Source organism: Meleagris gallopavo, chromosome 1, assembly GCF_905368555.1.
Source record: "Meleagris gallopavo chromosome 1, MGAL_WU_HG_1.1, whole genome shotgun sequence".
NCBI lineage: Eukaryota > Metazoa > Chordata > Aves > Galliformes > Phasianidae > Meleagris > Meleagris gallopavo.
In genome coordinates, this window is record NC_139404.1 from 58,179,998 (window position 1) to 58,198,917 (window position 18,920).

The 18,920-nt window shown below is 38.9% G+C and overlaps 2 protein-coding genes across 2 annotated transcripts in view; one reads left to right on the forward strand and one right to left on the reverse strand.

Moving 5' to 3' along the window:
- Positions 1-17,914, forward strand: part of PKP2 (plakophilin 2) — a 41,840-nt gene extending 23,926 nt beyond the window's left edge. The window contains exons 7-13 of the mRNA XM_085229189.1: positions 7,330-7,447; positions 9,023-9,184; positions 10,696-10,869; positions 11,463-11,616; positions 13,375-13,564; positions 14,515-14,602; positions 17,036-17,914. Of these exons, the coding sequence (XP_085085315.1) occupies positions 7,330-7,447; positions 9,023-9,184; positions 10,696-10,869; positions 11,463-11,616; positions 13,375-13,564; positions 14,515-14,602; positions 17,036-17,104 (955 nt within the window). The 3' untranslated portion in view covers positions 17,105-17,914. The remainder of the gene's footprint in view (positions 1-7,329; positions 7,448-9,022; positions 9,185-10,695; positions 10,870-11,462; positions 11,617-13,374; positions 13,565-14,514; positions 14,603-17,035) is intronic.
- Positions 11,611-18,920, reverse strand: part of LOC116217052 (uncharacterized) — a 42,519-nt gene continuing 35,209 nt past the window's right edge. The window contains exon 4 of the mRNA XM_085229208.1: positions 11,611-12,090. Within this exon, the coding sequence (XP_085085334.1) occupies positions 12,081-12,090 (10 nt within the window). The 3' untranslated portion in view covers positions 11,611-12,080. The remainder of the gene's footprint in view (positions 12,091-18,920) is intronic.

Below are 18,920 nucleotides of genomic sequence, written 5' to 3' on the forward strand. Positions count from 1 at the left end.
CACCTTAAAAAAATAACAACCTATTAAAGTGTGACCCTTTGTGTCTCTTGTGAATTCAAAGTCATTGCACTTTAAGAAAATGCAATTATTGTATCAGAAATATGTGTCTTTTGTTTACATGAAAGAACATAGTTTGAAAAAATTAACGAGTAATGGTATAAGTGACAAGGCATGGCCTAAGTTTTAAACTCGTTTTAGTAAAGTACGAGGAATTAAGTTCAAAATTTAGAGGCTTGAGAAACTGCCTGGTTTTGCCTTGTGCATAATTGTTTTGCTAATGTCCAGCAACGGATTAATTGTATTGGTAAGGTATGAATTTGTATTGGGTAAATAGTCCTGTGTCTGACTCATGATTGATTTCAGAGGACAAAGGATTGTTAGTGATACAAAATACACATCAGTAAGGTTCTGTCAGCTCACCAACTACCAAATAACTTCAGGTTTAAGTAATAATTAACTTTTATCTTTCTTTGATAGCTCAAAAACAAATACAGAGAAACATTAACTTCCCATAATAAAATCACTCTGGCTAGTGGTGTTGTCTGTGAAATGAAGTAGAACATCTTTTTTTCATATGAATTTGATTGAGCTGTTTTGTACATAAACCAGTCTAGTTGGATACTCCACTTTATACCTGCTCCTGCTTTGGAGCAGAATTATTCTTAGTTTTAATGTGGTATTACTCGTTCTGAGGTTGTTGTAGCAACTTGACACCACTTGGTATATGACAAATAATGACTTACAGTAGCTGAGTTGTTTTAAGAAAAAGAAAAGTAGATTCTGAATGTACCTAACTCTGTAAAGAAAGCGAGTAGGGCTGCTCTAGAGCTGCAGATAGTTTTACAGCCTTAATGAAAGTCTCTCAAACTGACCTTTGCCCAAAGATTCATTGTCTGTTTAAAAAAGTATGATGTGCATGTTCTAGTCCTTATCATTTTTAAATGGTCAAACACTGTGAATTGTAACTGAGAGGAGGATAAGATCTTGAAAATTCACAGGTAAAGTTGATCTGTAGGATTGTTGACATACTTTCTTGCAGTGAATAGATTTTAATGAGGCTTATATTTGCACAGACCAGAAATCCAAGATTTTTATATGAAATAATTTGCTTCTCTTTATTCCCGGAGTACCACCAGAAGTATTCTTTACTTATTTACTATTTCAAAATAATATATTTGCACAAAATCTATAAGAACAGCATATTACAAAAACAAACAAAAAAATGAAAAAATAACTGTGCATGGAGGGAATGATGATACTAATAAAGATGTTTAAAGAGTAAGTTAATGTGCCAGAGTATAAATCTGTAATTAGTCTTCCCTTTTGTAATACTAGCCTTTGTTGTGCATGTTAATAAAGTTTATAGCCTGCAGCTTCTATTACAGAATAAAAATAGAACTTTGAAGTGCGTACATCACGCATAGTACAGTGCTTAGGTAGAGAAGAATGCCAGAATTTCTTTTCAAAAAGTTGTGTGCAACCACTGCCTGACAAGGTCAGCCTCAGTCCAAATCTACTATCATCTGACATGCGTGCCACATACTTACCAACTTGTAAATTAAAGCTCTCGTTAACAGCATTTCAGGACAGAATCCACATCTAGCAGATAATATTGCAGATGCTAGAATTGGAATGAGTGAACAACCAGAACACTCCTCATTCTGCTAACCAGTAACTGCAAGCCATATTGTGAAATCCCAAACTTCAGCTGCCTGGGTCTGTACATTCACTTACTGATAAGGAGCTGGACGGATTTGGTTAATCCAGAGAATTGGTTGGACAGAGAATGTCCAGATCTGCTTTTTGTCCTAAAGTTTTGCTTCTGACAGTTTCACAGAAACTGTAAGTCACAAAACTTTAAAAATCAAAATGAAGCTGCATACAATGCAAAATTTAACATTGACAGTTAGAATAAATGATGGTATTGTTCAGTCCTGAAATATGATAAAAATCATTGTGCCCTGAGCAGGTGGAGTAAAGCAAATCAAAAGACTTCTCTGGTTGTCTGACAAAAGCCAATTACATAAAACTGGTGTATTAAACTGCAGGCTTTTCACAGACAAGACAACTCTTGCTGTTTTTTTGCATAATAGTACTGTCTCCTGTTCCAATAGGAATGAATTGGCTAAGTGGAGAGTGTTTAGCCTCCTCCTCCATATTCTTCCTACAAGTCTGAAAATGCAAGATGCCAAGAGCGTGCAGGGCATATGGTTTTGAATATTATTATACAAATGTTTGGGATGACTTTTCCTGTGAATGAAAAGGAGGGCTTAGTAGAAGGCTTTCTACTTTGAATGCCAATAGTGATCTTGTTGTGTTTTTTCCTTGAAATGCCTGTTCCAAAAGTTTTGCAGTGCAAGATATTTCCATTATTCAGGGACAGAACGTGATCTGCTGAAGCTGCTGATGGGAACGTTATCCTGGGTGTTGTCTTGAAGGACTGAACTTTCTAGAATTGATATTTACAGGTTGCACCTCTTCCTGCAAAGCATTTTATTTTAGGTGGTGGAGCTAATGATTACAATTGCTGAGTTTCATTGGAGTCCTCCTTTAAAACTGCTCTGTAACTGGACTTTCCTGTGGCCCTATGTACCCTAATTCTTCAAAACTTCTCAGGCGACCATTTTCAGAAAAGTCAGCTAACCATTGCTCATGGTTCCCCAGGAAGTAAAATAGATACAATACTTCATTTTTCATCACTGTTGTTGTTCTGTTGTCTGTCCCACCTCTATTTTACCTTTGACAGTGACCCATAGAGACTGGAAAGCTGTAGACCGAGAAAGTGCTATCATTATACTTTAGACCAGGAGGCTGCATAACCATCTTGTTTCATTTAATCAGAGATAAGTAAGGCCAAAGCTCTTACTATTGGTTGAAAGTGTAATGGCAGCTCAAGCTTGTAATGGAAGGTTCTAACTGAAGTTGTAAAACAAAGGACTGATGATAACAAGCCTTTGAAACAAGGCCTTTTGCACAGAATTGCCACTCCCTTAGGTTTATTTCCATCCATTCTTATCTTCTTGTGTCTATTCATTAGTCTGTCTGCTCCCCCAGGTCCTGAAAGGAATTTTGTTATTTCCAGAAAGCAGCTTGCAGGCTGGTGGCTAGCGTTACTGTGTAAATCTATAGATTCCTTTCCTTCCTTGTTGCAATTTTAAATTGTGTAAGGCATGAAGGGAATACAATTTCCTGAAGTAATTCAGGAACATCATGAAGCAATTCAGGAGACTGTTGTCACATAATTGAGTTAAATTCAAATTACCAGTTTTCGCAGAATGAGTCCCAGGAGCAAAAGCCATCTTCTTATCAGTAGTGTGGATCACTCACAGCAATGCAAAAGCCTCATTTGATGTCTGCCAGTGTGTGAGTCAGTGCACATCCCTTTCATTTGGTTCAGTTTGCAACGTAATTGAATGTGTTGTCATTCTCTTTCTGTGAAAATCATGTTTGATTTTACTATGTTAAAATTCTTTATACTTACCTCACCTGGATCGTAAAATATTTCCCAGTAGGGTACTAGATGATCCTCCGTAAATGACACTGAAATATGGGGAGATGGCTGTGTCAGTCACAGATACAGTTACACCATGCATGGTGTGAGATGAATGAGGCCTGCAGATAGTTACATGCATCCACTTTAGCATGCAGTATAGTTTGGGCACGTCACCAGGATTAGCGTATTTAAGCATGCCAGAAGTCAGAGATGCTTAATGGCTAAATTATATTAAAACTTAAGTTCTAAGTCACTCAAAGGAGAGCATTCCTACAAGCACCAGCTCTCTCTCTCATGTTGCACATTCCCAACTATTCAGTACTGATGCGAGCAGAGGTGTTAGGAATTATGTAGCACAAGAGGTTTTCTACAACAATATGTCTGATCTTGACTCCAATTTTTTTTTTCCACAGAGGTATTTGTCTCAGTATACTCTGATGAAGTGCAAGGAAAACAAACTTGCATAGCAAACTTTAAGATTTCTAGGTAGCCCTGGGATCTCAACATGAGGTTGCCAGGATCTGCAGTTCTGAGCCAGTCCAGCACAGAATGGTAATTGCCCATTTGCTCAAGTGATGGATATTTCAAGGCCTCCAGGAGCTCCACGGCAAGAAAGTTAAACTCCTGAGCTCAGAGGGAGGTGCTATATTTGTCAGGAGCCTCAAATCTTGGGAAGGCAAGATTAAGTCAATTTTGAAGTTTTCTAAGAAAAATGTTGCCATTGTTTAAAAATGATATTTTTTTTTAATATGAATTCACTCCTATGTGATGCTACCCAATCCTGAAAATCAAATGTGACCCATTCAAAGTGGTTCCAACTGTAATTGGACAACCTGGAGAGTAGGAGCTCTTCCCAGTTCACATTGTGGTAATAAGGAGAGAGAGGGAAGTGGAGCACAGCATGGCCATATACGTACGCAGACACGCACAGTGATATCTCTCTCTGGATAAACAATTGAGTGCCAGCAACTCAAGGAAAGCAGTTCAGTGATTCATTTCCTTTGCAGAACAGGGCAGTGCCTCAGCTTCACGTTCTTCTCTGCTTCCTGAGCTATAAAGCTGTTTGCCACCCCATAGTCATGCTAGATGGCAAGTACCAGTGATGGTTTTTCCTTGCACAACCATTCAGAATGATGATAGTTGTCTAAAGTTCAGTGATTTTTGTGCTGTGACAAGATGAAGTGCCGTATCAGCTGAAGGTCTTCAGTGGGGGAAATTCCACACTTATCTTTTAATGGTATTTTTAGTCTGTGCACCTCAGAAACTATTTGTGCTATGCACTAGAAGAGCTGTAGCATGTACATGTCTGTCAGCATAGCCATAAACTGTTGAAAGGACGACATGACTCAAATGTGACTTACGTAGGTAAAATTGAATTCCAAAGTGTTGCCATATTGAGGAATCTGAATATTAATTCTGTGATACATAATTCCACAAGAGCATGAATGAACTCATAAATATGAACTTTATTAACAGTATGACTTAAAGTAAAGCTGTAATTACAATGCATTAATATTTAAACTAAATATATGCTTCCCAGGAGGAGGGGATAAAACTGCATTGGCAGTATGTAGAAAATATCACGTGTATTTTATTATCATAAGCCACGGGAAAGTTTAAAGCTGTGCCTTTCTGGCTTTGTCATTAATAACATTTTAAACTGTTGTGTTTTCCAGTGGGTAAATAAGAGGGTAAAGTAAACTCCCTGAAATTATTTAAAGAACATGACCCTCTTTGTGATAGATAATAACACTGAGCTGGATTTAATGTTATTTCAAACAAAGCAGGAATGTGATACTGTATTCAGCTTTTCAGCCAATGGAGCAGCAGGAGACCAGAATAATGAGGTCGAGATTTATAACTCCAGCATTCCATAATTCAGAGGCCATTCAGTTGTAAAAATAATTATACCTCAAAATGAAGTGTTGTTACTTCCCTGATAATCAGTAGCTAATTTTGAGCCAAACTTCAAGCAGGAAGCGTGTCCTTAGCTTTTCAAGGGTTTTTAAATGGCTTTCATAATTCATTTTCAAGTTGCACTCAGGTTACCACAAAGCACAGAAATACGAGCAGAAAGTAGGACATATAGTGTCTTCTTTTGAGTCTGGAGGAGGCAGACAGCATGTGCAGCAGTGCCTGAGCCACTGCTGTAGAATAGCAGAAGGCATCAGCAGAGAGCATCTGGCATTTCCTTCGCTTGGATTGAGCAGTTTCTAGTGGCTTCAGCTTTATCTACCTAGGTGCCAGCAGCCAGAAGAATGGTCTTGGAAGCAGCAGAGTGCAGTGTGTTTTTAACTCTTCTCTGTCCCTTCACATGTCCTCCGCTGAACACTGCAGGAGCAACAGGAGGCACATTGGTAGCAGAGGCATTGCACTGAGACTGTGTTTTTAGCCGGGTGGGGAAACTATTCACTGCTAGGAGAACCCAAGTATCTCCACAGAGGTGCGTGAGAAAACATATGACAGAGAATTAGAAAGATTTGATAGAACTCTTCAGAAGACATGCTCTTTCCCATCCTTTCTACATGTCTTTTTCTGCGGAAACGCAGAAAACAAATATCAGTAGTAACAGGTCTACTGTCCTCATGAGAATGTGAGACGGAATGGCAAAAGAGCAAACTGAGGAAGGGTGCTCAGCCACTCTGTGGACCTTCAGAGAAATGAAGGAAAGCAGAGAAGAGAAGCACCTTTCCTATGGAGAGGGGAATTCGTTCAGCCTGGGGAAACCTCTGGGGAGATCTCATTGCGATCTTCCAGTACATTAAAGGGAGCTTATAAGCAAGATGGGAGAATGACTTTATACGTGGACTGACAGTGATAGGACAAAGGGGAACGGTTTTAAACTAAAAGAGGTGAAATTTAGACGTTAGGAAGAAATTCCTTACTCAGAGGGCGATGAGGCCCTGCCACAGGCTGCCCGGACAGATTGTAGATGCCCCATCCACGAGGGTGTTCAAGGCCAGTCGGACGAGTGGCTACGTAGCCTGCTCAAGGCAGAGGGTTGGAGCTGCATGGGCTTTCAGGTCCCTTACAGACCAAACCATTCTGTGACTCTATGAGCTCCCCATTGGCAGTAGAAGATTCCGTATTCGCACACTGCTCAGCTGGCAGTGACTGGACAGTTACTGGATACCTTGCGATGATTACTTGTCTGCTCGCCTTGAGCTCAGTCTGCAGGCTCAGCTTTCTTTCCCTTCCTTCTAACAGCACATGGGGTGTCTGGTGAATTTGGTCCCATAGCTTGAATCAATCATCTTCAAGTCGAGAAAGTTGGGTTTACTCTGCGGTTCATTTACAAGCACAGAAATGAACTTAGGCAATAAAGAAACAGCTGTTTCCTGTTTTCCAGAATTTTTATAGCTTGTGTGTAGATGTTGCTAAAACTCTCAGAAGTTATGTCTGTTGGTGGGTGATCAAGAATGACTTGGTTTAGGTAAATGTTAAAATAAGACTTTTTTTGAAAGGAAGTTTTCACAAGTACTTTTCCTCTGGTAGTTTGACATAGCCAATGTCACAGATATTAAAAACACAGCTTTAAGTGGAATATTTGTGGGAAGAAAAAGTTCAATTTGTTTGTTTAGAGAAGATTACATCAAGATGAAGACTGGAATCGGGGCATGCCTTATCCATCTAAACACAACAGCTTGTTTTAATTTGTTATTTATTATTGTCTGGGAATGCACTAAAACTGAAGTTTTATTTAACAGAGTCTCATATTGTTGTACAACCCTACAGAAAAGAAGCAGTCAACTTTGCTATTTTAAGGTTTATCTGGAAAAGTTTGTCAGAGAGGCACAAGAAAATATCTTCTTACCAGTGTATTTCTTCCTTCACAGAAACATGAGCTCTGCTGGCCCAGAAGGAAGGAAAAAGATGAGAGAGTGTGACGGTTTGATTGATTCTCTTGTGTATTATATTCAAGGAGCTATTGCAGACCACGAGCCTAATGACAAGGTATTCTTCAAGATGGAAGTTTTTTTCCTATGGGAAATCACTGAGAGCAAGTTTTTGTTTCAAAACCAGTATTCAGAAAGTGTTGTGATGTAGCTGCCAAATTTGTACTTATTTCCAATGCTTTTAGAACTGCTACCAAATATGAAAGTTCAAAAAGAAGCTTTTAAAAGTGTTTTTTATCCTGCTGTCTAAAATAATAACATACCTTGGCTTTAGGAAAACAGTCTTAAGGATCACCACAGAGAACTAGAAACTTTTAAAGATTCAGATACTACTTTTTTTTGCTTGTTTAAGGGAGCTAGCTAGCTAGAAGTTTTAAAAAATTAATATCTGAGCACTTTCCTGAATCAGAAATACTATATGTCCCTTAAGAAATGCAGAACCTAAATCTGCATAGCAAAGTAATTAGAAGTTTATGTCATTTAGAATAGAGTTCATTTTCCTACATTTTTTTGTAAGTTAAACATTCAGCCTAAGCCAGTAACTGCAAAGATGTGGACAATTCCAAAAGACAGGTTTTGTCTTTCTCTTCCTTCCAGCTCTGACTGCAGATGAACCCTGAACATTGCTTAGTTTAGATGTTTGTCTTTTAGCTGGGTGAAGTTAGGTGAGAAGACCAGCAGCCACTTACGAGGTTAACCATAGCCTGTGAGGCATTTCTGATGTGCCTGCTATAACTTGTGCTGTGTAGTGGTAATTACTGTGTATTTGTAGCTCTTTCCTGGGATTAGTTACTTGATCTTCTCCATCTCCTTGCATTCAGAGCCAGTAGCTCCAGGGAGAATCCAGCACATAACACTTGTGTCAAGAGCTCCCTGCTGCATTTTGTCCTAAAACCACTCATCCCCTTTTTTACTTTCAAAAAGTGAAGAACTGGTAATGAAACTATTTGCCACTGAACTCATCATTCAGAAATTCTCAACCTGACTTCAGTCGTGCTTAGAATCATAGAATCATAGAATCATAGAATCATAGAATGGCCTGCGTTGAAAAGGACCTCAAAGATCGTCTAGTTTCAACCACCAAGTAATGCACAGGGTCACGAACTGCTAGACCAGACTGCCCAGAGCCACATCCAGAAAGGCACATCTAATTTTTTTTACTTTTTTTTAATGGCATTCTACCACACACACAAAAAAAATGTGCTGTATCCTTTGGAAAGATACAAAGCTTTCCTTTTGCTGGCAGTGACTAGATATATGTGTTCATCGCTGCTCTTAAGCTTCAGTGCATTCCTTGGCACACTTCTGGCCTGTACCAAACAGCACGTGCCCAGACAAATCCCAGGTACATTCAGGAATTATAATGTCCCAAGATCATTTCCAACAGATATGCACCATGCTCTGAATACAAGTCTTGTGCGCCAGTTGGCTTAAGTGCTTAGGAACATCTCAGGACATGTTTAATTTCTCAGTGTAAAAGCAGTCTTGTGGATCACTGGCATGAAAACTGGCTCTTCTTTAAACCATTATAAACTATGCAGTTAATTGCTTAAGATCCAAAAATGAAGTTCCTTGTCTATACATGTCCCTTCAACACATTGCTTCCAAATTTTCTATTCTTTTGTTATTTTAGGCCACAGAAAATTGTGTGTGCATTCTTCACAATCTTTCCTACCAACTAGAGGTAGAACTTCCTGAAAGCTATGCCCAGAGCATCTATATACAAAGAAGAAATATTTCTACCAATGATAGAACACCAGGTTGTTTTGGAACAAGAAGCAGAAAAGTGAAAGAGGTAAAGCACATGTTTTATTACATCTCATTTTCTTCATCAGTTAGCAACTTCTGGAGAATATAAGCTGTGATCTAATTAGGTTGCTTCTCTTTTGATGATGCATCTGGAAATGTGACACTCACCCTCAAAATGTAAATTTATCAATAGCCTTCTAACATCCATTATCTTATTAGATGTCTGATGGAACAAATGACAAAACAATCCACAGTTTAATTAGCTGAGAAATACTGCCTCTCAGCTTCTATACCTGATGGACCTAACTGGCATCTTCACGATGTTCAGCAATTATGCAAGTGTCCTACCAATGACTGGATACTGTGGCAGTTTCACAAATGGAATTAGCACATGGTGATTTGCCTCTTCTGTGGCTTGCTGGCTTTCAGACTTCCTATTTTGATGCTGTGTGGTACAGATCCAAATATTCTGGCAACTGGAATTGCTGGAGAGAAAAACAGGTACCAGGCAGAGGGAAAGGGAAATAAAAGGATTTGTGCTCCTCCCCTATCCATTATTTTTGCTGGAGTCTATTCCTTCTTCTCCTGTTCCATCCAGAGTACAACTCTAGCATACTATTTCTCTCACTCCTTTAGCTCAGCCCCCAACGTCAATAGCTAGAGATGCAAAGCATCTTCCCCTTCACCTATCTCCCATTTTCAGATGGAATCAGTTAAATACTGGCATTTTACAGGTTGCCATTACTGTTCTCAACTTGATACTTGCTGAGGAGCTTAAAATCTAAAGGAGTGTGAACATGGATCTTCTGGTCATCAGTAGCATAATTTCAATTCATGCAACAAAATCAGACCTATTCTTAGACTATAAATGCTAGGGAAAATGTAATTATTGCAAATTAAACATACTTTAATCAGTCATCAAACAGATCCATATTCCTACAGTCCAAGAAGACTGTAGCAGTGAGTGTTCTTGGCTATGTGTTATCAAATACCAGGATAATCTCTCCTGGAGAATACATCTCTATTTCTCCACATCAGATTACTTCAGGTTCATTCCCCGAATCATCAAAGATAAGAAATGTTCTCACACATGAGCCAATTGGTAAAAATTCTTGTTCCATTGTGACTTTCAAATTGCCATGTTTCAACTCATGTGATTGATAACAGATCTTGGGATACTTGGGATATGAGTACTTTTTAACCAAGATCCTAACATATGATAGTAAAAATGAAAGTATTCTTTATTTTCAAATGCAGTCCTTGATCTAGCTAACAAAAATGGTAATGAAAACAAGGAAATAAATATTTATCTTAGAAAAAGAACTTGAATCAGTTTTTAATTTATTTTTAGACCCTTTGATTATTAAAATATCAGTGATAATAAAACAATAAAAGTCTGTCTTAAAATAATGTTCACTTTCATTCTCATGAAAATTCTCCGTAGTGAGCTCTGCAGAATCATCTGGTCATAGAGTTACAAAATTGCTTGTTTAGATTGTGATGCATTATGTCATATAAAGTTACTGATTCTAACCGCTGATCTGTTTACATGTTTAGAAGCAGCAGGACACCCCGCTACCTGAGGAAAAGAGCAATCCCAGAGGTGTGGAATCACTCTGGCATTCCACACTGATTAGAATATATCTCTCCTTGATAGCAAAGAGTACCAGAAACTATACCCAGGAAGCATCCCTGGGAGCTCTTCAGAACCTCACAGCTGGTACTGGACCAGTAAGTCAGATTTTTTCTTTTTCTTGTCACTTAGCTCTTGATGTAAATGCATAGACTTTAAGGCTGCAGTTGCAACGTGCTCACAGCATGGAGCTCAGATAACTACAGGCAAATCACTGGCTTCCAGACACAATCAATGAAATCAAAGAACTTTGAAGAGAAAGTCATAACCAGCACTGCAGATATTTCCTGCTTGGCAAATAGGAGGATCACTTCCTTTTACTTTGTGTCCACATCTGGAATTTGCTAATTCGTTGCACAGTGAGGGATAAGTTGATGCTAAAAGAGTGAAAAAAAGTGGATTTGTGAAACAAAATCAGTCCCATGAAGAGAGGAATTCTCTGGCACAACTACACATCCCTTGCATGGTTTAGAAATTGATGACCTATATTATGTTTTGGATGAGGAACTGCCCAAACAGCATGTGGGAAATAGTAGGCTTGAAGCTTCTTTTATATCACCTTCCTCTTCTGTTTCAGCTCATACCTAGCTCCAGATCTAAATTGCCTTAAATACAAAGAGCCTACTGCTGTTGTTTCTGAGGCTATACATTCATGGTAATGACACATTCTTGCCAAATGCCTTTATAACAGATGCCGTTTTCAGTGGCCCAGACTGTTGTTCGGAAGGCAAATGGCCTTCCAAGTATTCGAACTATGCTGCATGTAAGCCACCCAGCAGTAAAGAAGACAGCAGTCTCACTGCTCAGGAACTTGTCTCGCAACACCTCTCTGCAAAATGATATAGGTGAGCAAAGACTAATGTGGTCTCTTGGGCTTTCTTTCTCGGCTTTCCTTACTTTAACCTTTCCTTCTTTAAAAAAGAAATTTACAAAAATACTGGTATGTGAATTTCAACAGTAACTTAGGTTTATTGCTTGATTCATTATATGGGATTGAAAATAAACGTTTTGTCTAAGAATGACTCTATCCTCAAGGTTTTTCAACATTGTGTATTCCTCATCAGATACTTCCAGTGATGTTACATTCAAAGTAGTAAAATATACATAGATTTGAACAAAGGTTTTCTTCCACTTAAAATAGGGTAAAGGTAAGAAAATGAAGAGTTCTGTGCTGCCACAACTATTTAGTAGGACATCTCTAGTTATTCTAGTAAAGATCTTCTTGTAGACATTCTTCCTTCTTCTTGTAGACATAAAACTTTGCAAGCTCACTGCTTCCACGGTTTCTCTGCATAACTTTTTTGAGAAGTTAGAAGATTCTACAGAGAAAACAACTAATTATTTCTGGAGGGTGTTATTTATAAAATGTTATAATTATTTTCACATCAGAAGCCATTTCTGTTCCAAGCATTTTCATTTCTATTTAATTTATATTTGAATATATTTCCTACTGATAGGATAAAGTAAATTCACATCATTCATTGTCCTTTTCTGTATTCCTACTGAAGGGGGAAGAGGAAACTACAGGCATAAAACTGATTTATGAAATGAATTAGCATCCAGAATTCTGCAGAACAGCAGAATTCAAATTGAGATAAGTTTCATGTAAAACATACATGGAAATAAAATGATTTTCAGACTTCCTGAAAACCTCCTTACTTGATGTACCAACAGAAAAAAAATGGACTATCATGTCGGACATAATTGCTTTGTCTGATATGTATCATAGCACGTGGCTTATTCAGTTTTAAAGAAGTCCTTATCTGAATTGTATGCAATTTAATCTCACTGTAAACAAACTTTGTCACAACCTAGAGGAAAGAACAGAAGTCAGAGTGAGCAAAACATTCTCAGTACAAGAGGAATGCTGAGTGTAGATGGCCATTATGGCCTTACACTGGATAATTCCTTTCCCAAATGCTTGCAGCTACTTCCCAGTGCTGCTTCTTACATCAGGAGCAGCTGGCTGCAGCCTGTTGCTGACTGCTGTACTCTTCCATCAACTCTGAACATGGACCAGTCCATGTGGCATATTCCTCCACATTGTCCCAGTCCTCACAATATACATACAACATACACAATATATATAGCTGGTATAGTTCATATATAGTGTGGTCAAAATAATGAAGTGTTCTTTGAGTAGGAGGAGACTTCCAAGTATGACATTTTTCTTAAATATAAGTAACTTAGGTTCAGTGTGTGCATCCCCCTATAGCCTACAATTGTCAAATGCAACAGTAAAATCAACCCCTTTCTCAGTTTGTGGTGTACTACTAAATCCATGTTTACCTATAGACACACACATTTCCTCAGGAGGTGGTAGCCTCCTGCCTTCACATGCCTAAGGACTTCATTGCAGTACACTCAGTATTAATGTATTGTGCATAAGAAGCAAAATATGTACTGTACAATTTCATGTGGATGCAGCTACCTAACTGTGGGGTGTAATGCAGCTATGAAATCATTACTTTTTTCGGGGAGCACACAGCACTGTGATAGACAGTAATGGGAGGACTAATGTCTCACAGGAGTCCTAGGTAAGTAGTAATGTTGTAATGTTACTAACCAGTTAGTAATGGAGTTTTCTGCCTTCCAACTTCTAGCTAGAGAAGTTTTGCCAGATTTGGTCTCGATACTTCCTGACTACGTCCCAGGGTCTGATATTGCCTGTGAAACCACAGCTTCTGTCTGCTACACCTTATACAATTTGACACAGAGCAGTTCTCACAATGCACGGCTTCTCTTAAATACTGGTGGCCTGCCAAAGATCATTGCCATCAGCATGAACGACAGGTAAGATGGTTGAGAAGCCTTCCCCTCTCCTCCTTCCTTTCCTTCAGGAAAAAAAAAAAACAACAAAAAGAAAATGCAACCTTTTCCACTTGAGAGGAAAATACTGCATCTTAAGGTACAGGACAGATTGAAAGTGATGGGAATATGAACAGAATTACATGTATTAGAAAACAAAGAAAAATCTCCTGTAACATCTGTTCCATCCACAAAGGAATGTGCTGTGTTCCAGTTCTTTCAATATCACCGCCAAAGATGAAGGCACATTATCTATATTCTAACATATATAGTGGCAGGCTATCAGATTCTGTATGTCCCCAGAGCAGTTTATTTATTTCCTGTCCTTTGTAACACAGCTCTGATAACCTTTAAACTTTAGCACAGGAGTACATTTTACAGAAAAGATAGAGCTGTATGTAAAAATCATGTATAGAGTTTCATTATAGGTGTAAGTCCTGAATTTTCTTTAATAATTCCTTAATATTTAATCACATGTTATGAACATTTAATCAAAATAGAATAATGATTTGTGAATAGGAGTAATTATTCTGTTTGCCTTCTTTTTTTACAAAAAGAAAGAAGAAATTCATTTCAGTAAAAGAGGCCTAATTTTGTCTAACTAATGAGACATTTTAACTGCTGGGAAGACCATTCAGAATTATTCTAAGGTGCAATTTCTCAACTGAATTTGAATACTGTGTCATGTGCTGCAAGATTAAGTCTATAGAGTACTCCCTAATTTTGATGAATAAATGAAGTGGAAGTGTATGTTTCATTTTCTTTAGTAGTCAGGACAGCATGAGATTGCTAGAATACCTAAAGAGCAAGAAAGCATTATTTAGAAGGACAGAGACAGAAAAATATATGAGGTTATAATATCTTAAGTCTCTATATACACTGTGTTTAAAAAGTGGGAATTTAAACATTTTATCATTCTTTTTACAAAATTTCAGTAACATGTTCAGCAAAGCTAGTAAGGCTGCTTCAGTCCTCCTCTACTTCTTGTGGGCACATACTGATCTCCACAATGCTTACAAAAAGGTAAGACCTGTCTTATAGCAAAGACATTTAATTTGTCATTTCAGTTGTAGATCCCTCTCATTTGTTCCCTGGGGCCCTTAGCACTTCTGCAGTGTTTCTTGGTAGGATTTCAAGGGATTACTGAATTTGGTGCTCCTCTTACTTGTGTGTAGCAGAGCCAGCAGGTCAGGGGAGATGATTCTCCCTTTCTGCTCTGCTTTGAAGGGACCCCACCTGCAATACTGCATTCAGTTCTGGGGCCCTCAGCATACAAGGGACGTGGACCCATTGAATCAGGCCCAGAGATGAGCCACAAGGATGATGAGAGGCCTGGAGCATCTCTCCTATGAACATGTGCTGAGAGAGTTGGGGATGTTCAGCTTGAGAAGAGATCGCATTGCAGCCTTCTAGTACCTAAAGGGAGCCTACAGGGAATCTGGAAGAGATGCTGTTGGGAAGAGTAATGGTAATAGTAATGGTACAAGGGATAACAGTTTTAAATTAAAAGAGGATATATTTAGAGTAGATATTAGGGAGAAGTTCTTCACTCAGAGGGTGGTGAGGCACCGGAATGTGTTGCCATAGAACACGCCCATCCCTGGAGGTGTTCAAGACCAGGTTGGATGGGGTCCCGGGCAACCTGATCTAATGGTAGGTACCCCTTGCCTATGGCAGGGGTTGGGAGTTGGATGATCTTTAAGATCTCTTCCAACCCAAACCATTCTGTGATTCTGTGATAATGCTGCACAAGCAATGTATGCTCTTCAGTTTGCTTACCAGTGTTTGTATTCTCTCCCTTTCTGGTCTTGTATGCACTAGCAAACTTTATGAAGAATAGTGCTGCTTCTTGCTAGAGCAGTCAGATAATGAGAAATGATGCTCACCGCTGACCAAATCAGTCTGACACAGAGGGCATAAGTTGCCAGAAAAAGCAAAGGAAGGACAAAACAGCTTCTTGTTTTAAACCCAGTCTTGTTCTCCTTGTTCTCTGTGCCGTTTCTAAGCTCACGTGTCAGTTACATTCAAACAGAAAAGTACAGCCAGGGAAAGGTTTGGCAAACATATACTGTCATAGTCAAAATCAAACAAAAAATGACCAGCGTGAGTCAGCCAACCAACAAAACAGCTTGTTTCTTTCCTTTTGAGGCTCTGTACCTCCTTTTTCCATGCACAGCTGGGTTGACTTCAACTTGTCTCCAGCCTGTATTTCAAACTGTTTTCATTCCTTATTTACCTGCAGGACAGTGTATCTGTCACCTAGAATTCCCAATAACCTATAACTCTGCTATTTTCAAGTTCTTGCTTTTAGCATATGTATGTTAGCTAGTTTGCTTCTTAACAGAGGAACAATGAAACTGAAGTCTTCTGGATTCAAAAAAAAGAAAAAAAAAAGCACAACAGTAAGAACTGTAGATTTGTTGTTTAAAATTTGCTCAAGAAAATTACTTAGCTTATTATCTCTTTACAGTCTTTTATCAAACTCAGCAGTATGTTGCCTTACAAACAAGAAATCTGTATTCACGAATAAGGGTGCTTGAACCATGCAGTAATTCATGATGGCAGGAATTTTCTGAAGCCCTTGTTATTCTGGATGTAAATAAAAGACATATTTGTCCAATCTTATTTTTAAAAAATGCTGATTACTTGCTGTTTCCCTGTAAATCAGGACCCAAGGAGATACCAAGTATAGCACTGAAAGCTGCAAGCCACCTAATGTCTAGATGTTTTTGAAAAATCAATCTAATAAGCAACAGAAATTGCTTGATCAAATGAGATTGATACAATTATGAGGCATTATGGCATTGTCCTACACTCCTTGTTTGTATAGGGTTAATCTCAACTGACATTAGCCATCTAATAGTTATGAGTCTGTAGAGCTGGAGCTAGAGGAATAGGCTCCGCATACATTCAGTAGAAAGAGTTAAGAAACTTCTGACAGTGATTCGTAGTATCATAGGGCTGTTCCAGATTGGAGGAGACTTAAAAAGACCACTGAGTCCAACTCCTGCCTCCACAGAGGACCACTCAAAATCCAAACCCTATGTCTGACAGTGTTGTCCAAATGCTTCCTGAATTCTGGCAGCTTGAGGCTTGATCACTGCCCTGGGCAGCCTGTTCCATGCCTGCTGACCTCTGGTGCAGAACCTTTTCCTAATCCCCAACCTCACCCTCCCCTGACACAGCTCCATGCCATTCCCTTGGCTCCTGCCACTGTCACCAGAAAGAAGAGATCGATGTCTGCCCCTCCACTCCTCTCACAAGGAATCTGTAGAATACCCCTCACTCATCTTAGACTGAACTGAGTTACTCTTGGGAGATATCTCTTCGGTCTCTGTTGACTGCAGAGGACTCAACCTAGACCCTTGCTATGGCTCCATACCTATCTTTTAGGCAGATGAACCCTTGCAGTGTCGACACAGAAGATAATGAATTATTCTTTCTTTTATTCCAAAGGCTGATTTTAAGAAGACAGATTTTGTCAATACCCGGACCACAAAAGCCTATAACTCACTAAGAGATTGAATCAGATCATAACATCACAGAAGACATATATTGATTAGTGTAACTGTCTTCATGCGGCTGGTATTCCTGTGAATCGAGAAGTATCTCGGAAAAAAGAGGCTGATTTATAGACTTGAATGACCTGTGATAGCTGGGCTGTGTTTTTAATTTTCACCACGTTGTTGTCACCATAGATCAGTATATGAATAACCAGAAATGGATTCCTCAGGACATTTGAGGTGACATTTCATCTAGATTTACCACTACTCAGAGTTTCAGATGACTGCCTTTAGTCTAGCAGACATTTATACACGGAGGTTTAAAATGCTGATTGGCAGCAAATACTTTTCAGAATATTTTATACAGATCGTTTTCTACAGAAGGTAAGCATCAGTTGCACTGCTCAGGACACAGTAATTTTTCACCCTTTTGTTTCTTCACGTATGCTAAACAAGAATCTCCAGACCCTGTGAGTATGCACAAGAAGCTGTTTCACTACCTGCATTATAAAAGCACTAAGGGAGTTAAGATGAGTATTTTTATATTACTTGTATTCATGTGCTCACTGGTTCTTAAGCCTCTTTCTTTCGAGATCTCGTTAGCAACAGCAATAAAATTGATTTTACATAGATCTGGTTACTCCTGGCTCTCATCATGCTCCTTCACCTGGCAGTTGGAATTGATAACTGTGTCCAGAAGGGGTTTTATCTAGATAAAATATGTCAGGCACTCTGGGCTATCCATCATTCTTTGCTAATTGCTGGTGATTGAGATTATTTCAAGAAAATCACATTTTCAAAACAATCTTGTTGATTAAATGTTGTAAAAGGAGTGGAGTCTTGTCTTTATTTTTGAAGAGAATACATGAGATGAGGAACACTGCTGCCTAAGGAATGCATCTGATCCTGCTTCATACTCTCCTAGTTGAAATCATCATCCTCCCTACAGCAAATACCTGCAGTGTGATAACAGGAGGATTATGTCTGCACATGTGGGAATAGGTAACAGGAGACAAATTCCTAAGCACATGAAGGCTGTTCCTATGATATGATCCTAGGAGAGGAAAAAGAAGCATTAAAACCTCCCACGTGAGGTGGGAGGCCTTTTCTATACAATATTCATCTCAACAAACCAGCAATTAGATTGTCCAGTAAACCAATTGGAAATAAATATATAAAAACATAAAGCTCTGTGGTTTGGATTCTGAGTTGACATGATCTGCCATTACCCTACAAATCAGAGGAGCTAAGCTATGTTGATGGCACCCACAACTGGCATATGCATTCGCAAGCCCTCCTGCAAGAATGGAACCTGTGCTGTGCCCCCCACCACGAACTGCTGACGCAGGAGCTTTTGCAGCTTTCCAACCCAGAAAGGGATGTGCAATCCTTTAAGACCTCACAGAGGAGAGGTCCACTCATTTCAACGCTTCTGCTCAAAGCTTTAATCCCTACCAGAGATTTAGAACCAGCAGACTGTGACGTTGCATTGTGTCCAAATATATTTCTGGATATTGGAGCTTAACTATGCTTGGAGATGCACACAGTTCTTGCAGAGTTGCCAGGAAGTCACACACACGCATGCAGAACAAAACAATCTGGAAGTTAAACAACCAACCCTGTTTTTCCAGCAGAGGTCATTTTCAGAGGTCTGTTGGTCCTTCACGTTTGCTTTGAATAACTCAACTCAAATGTGTTCCTGTAGGAGGTTTTAAAAATACTATTGTCTTTTAAGAGATCATTTCCAAAATATTCCAAAAGTCCAAAAACAACACAGGGGAAGGGAACTTACAGCACCTCATGTTGGGGCAATGTTTTTATAAGTTTTTTAAATATGA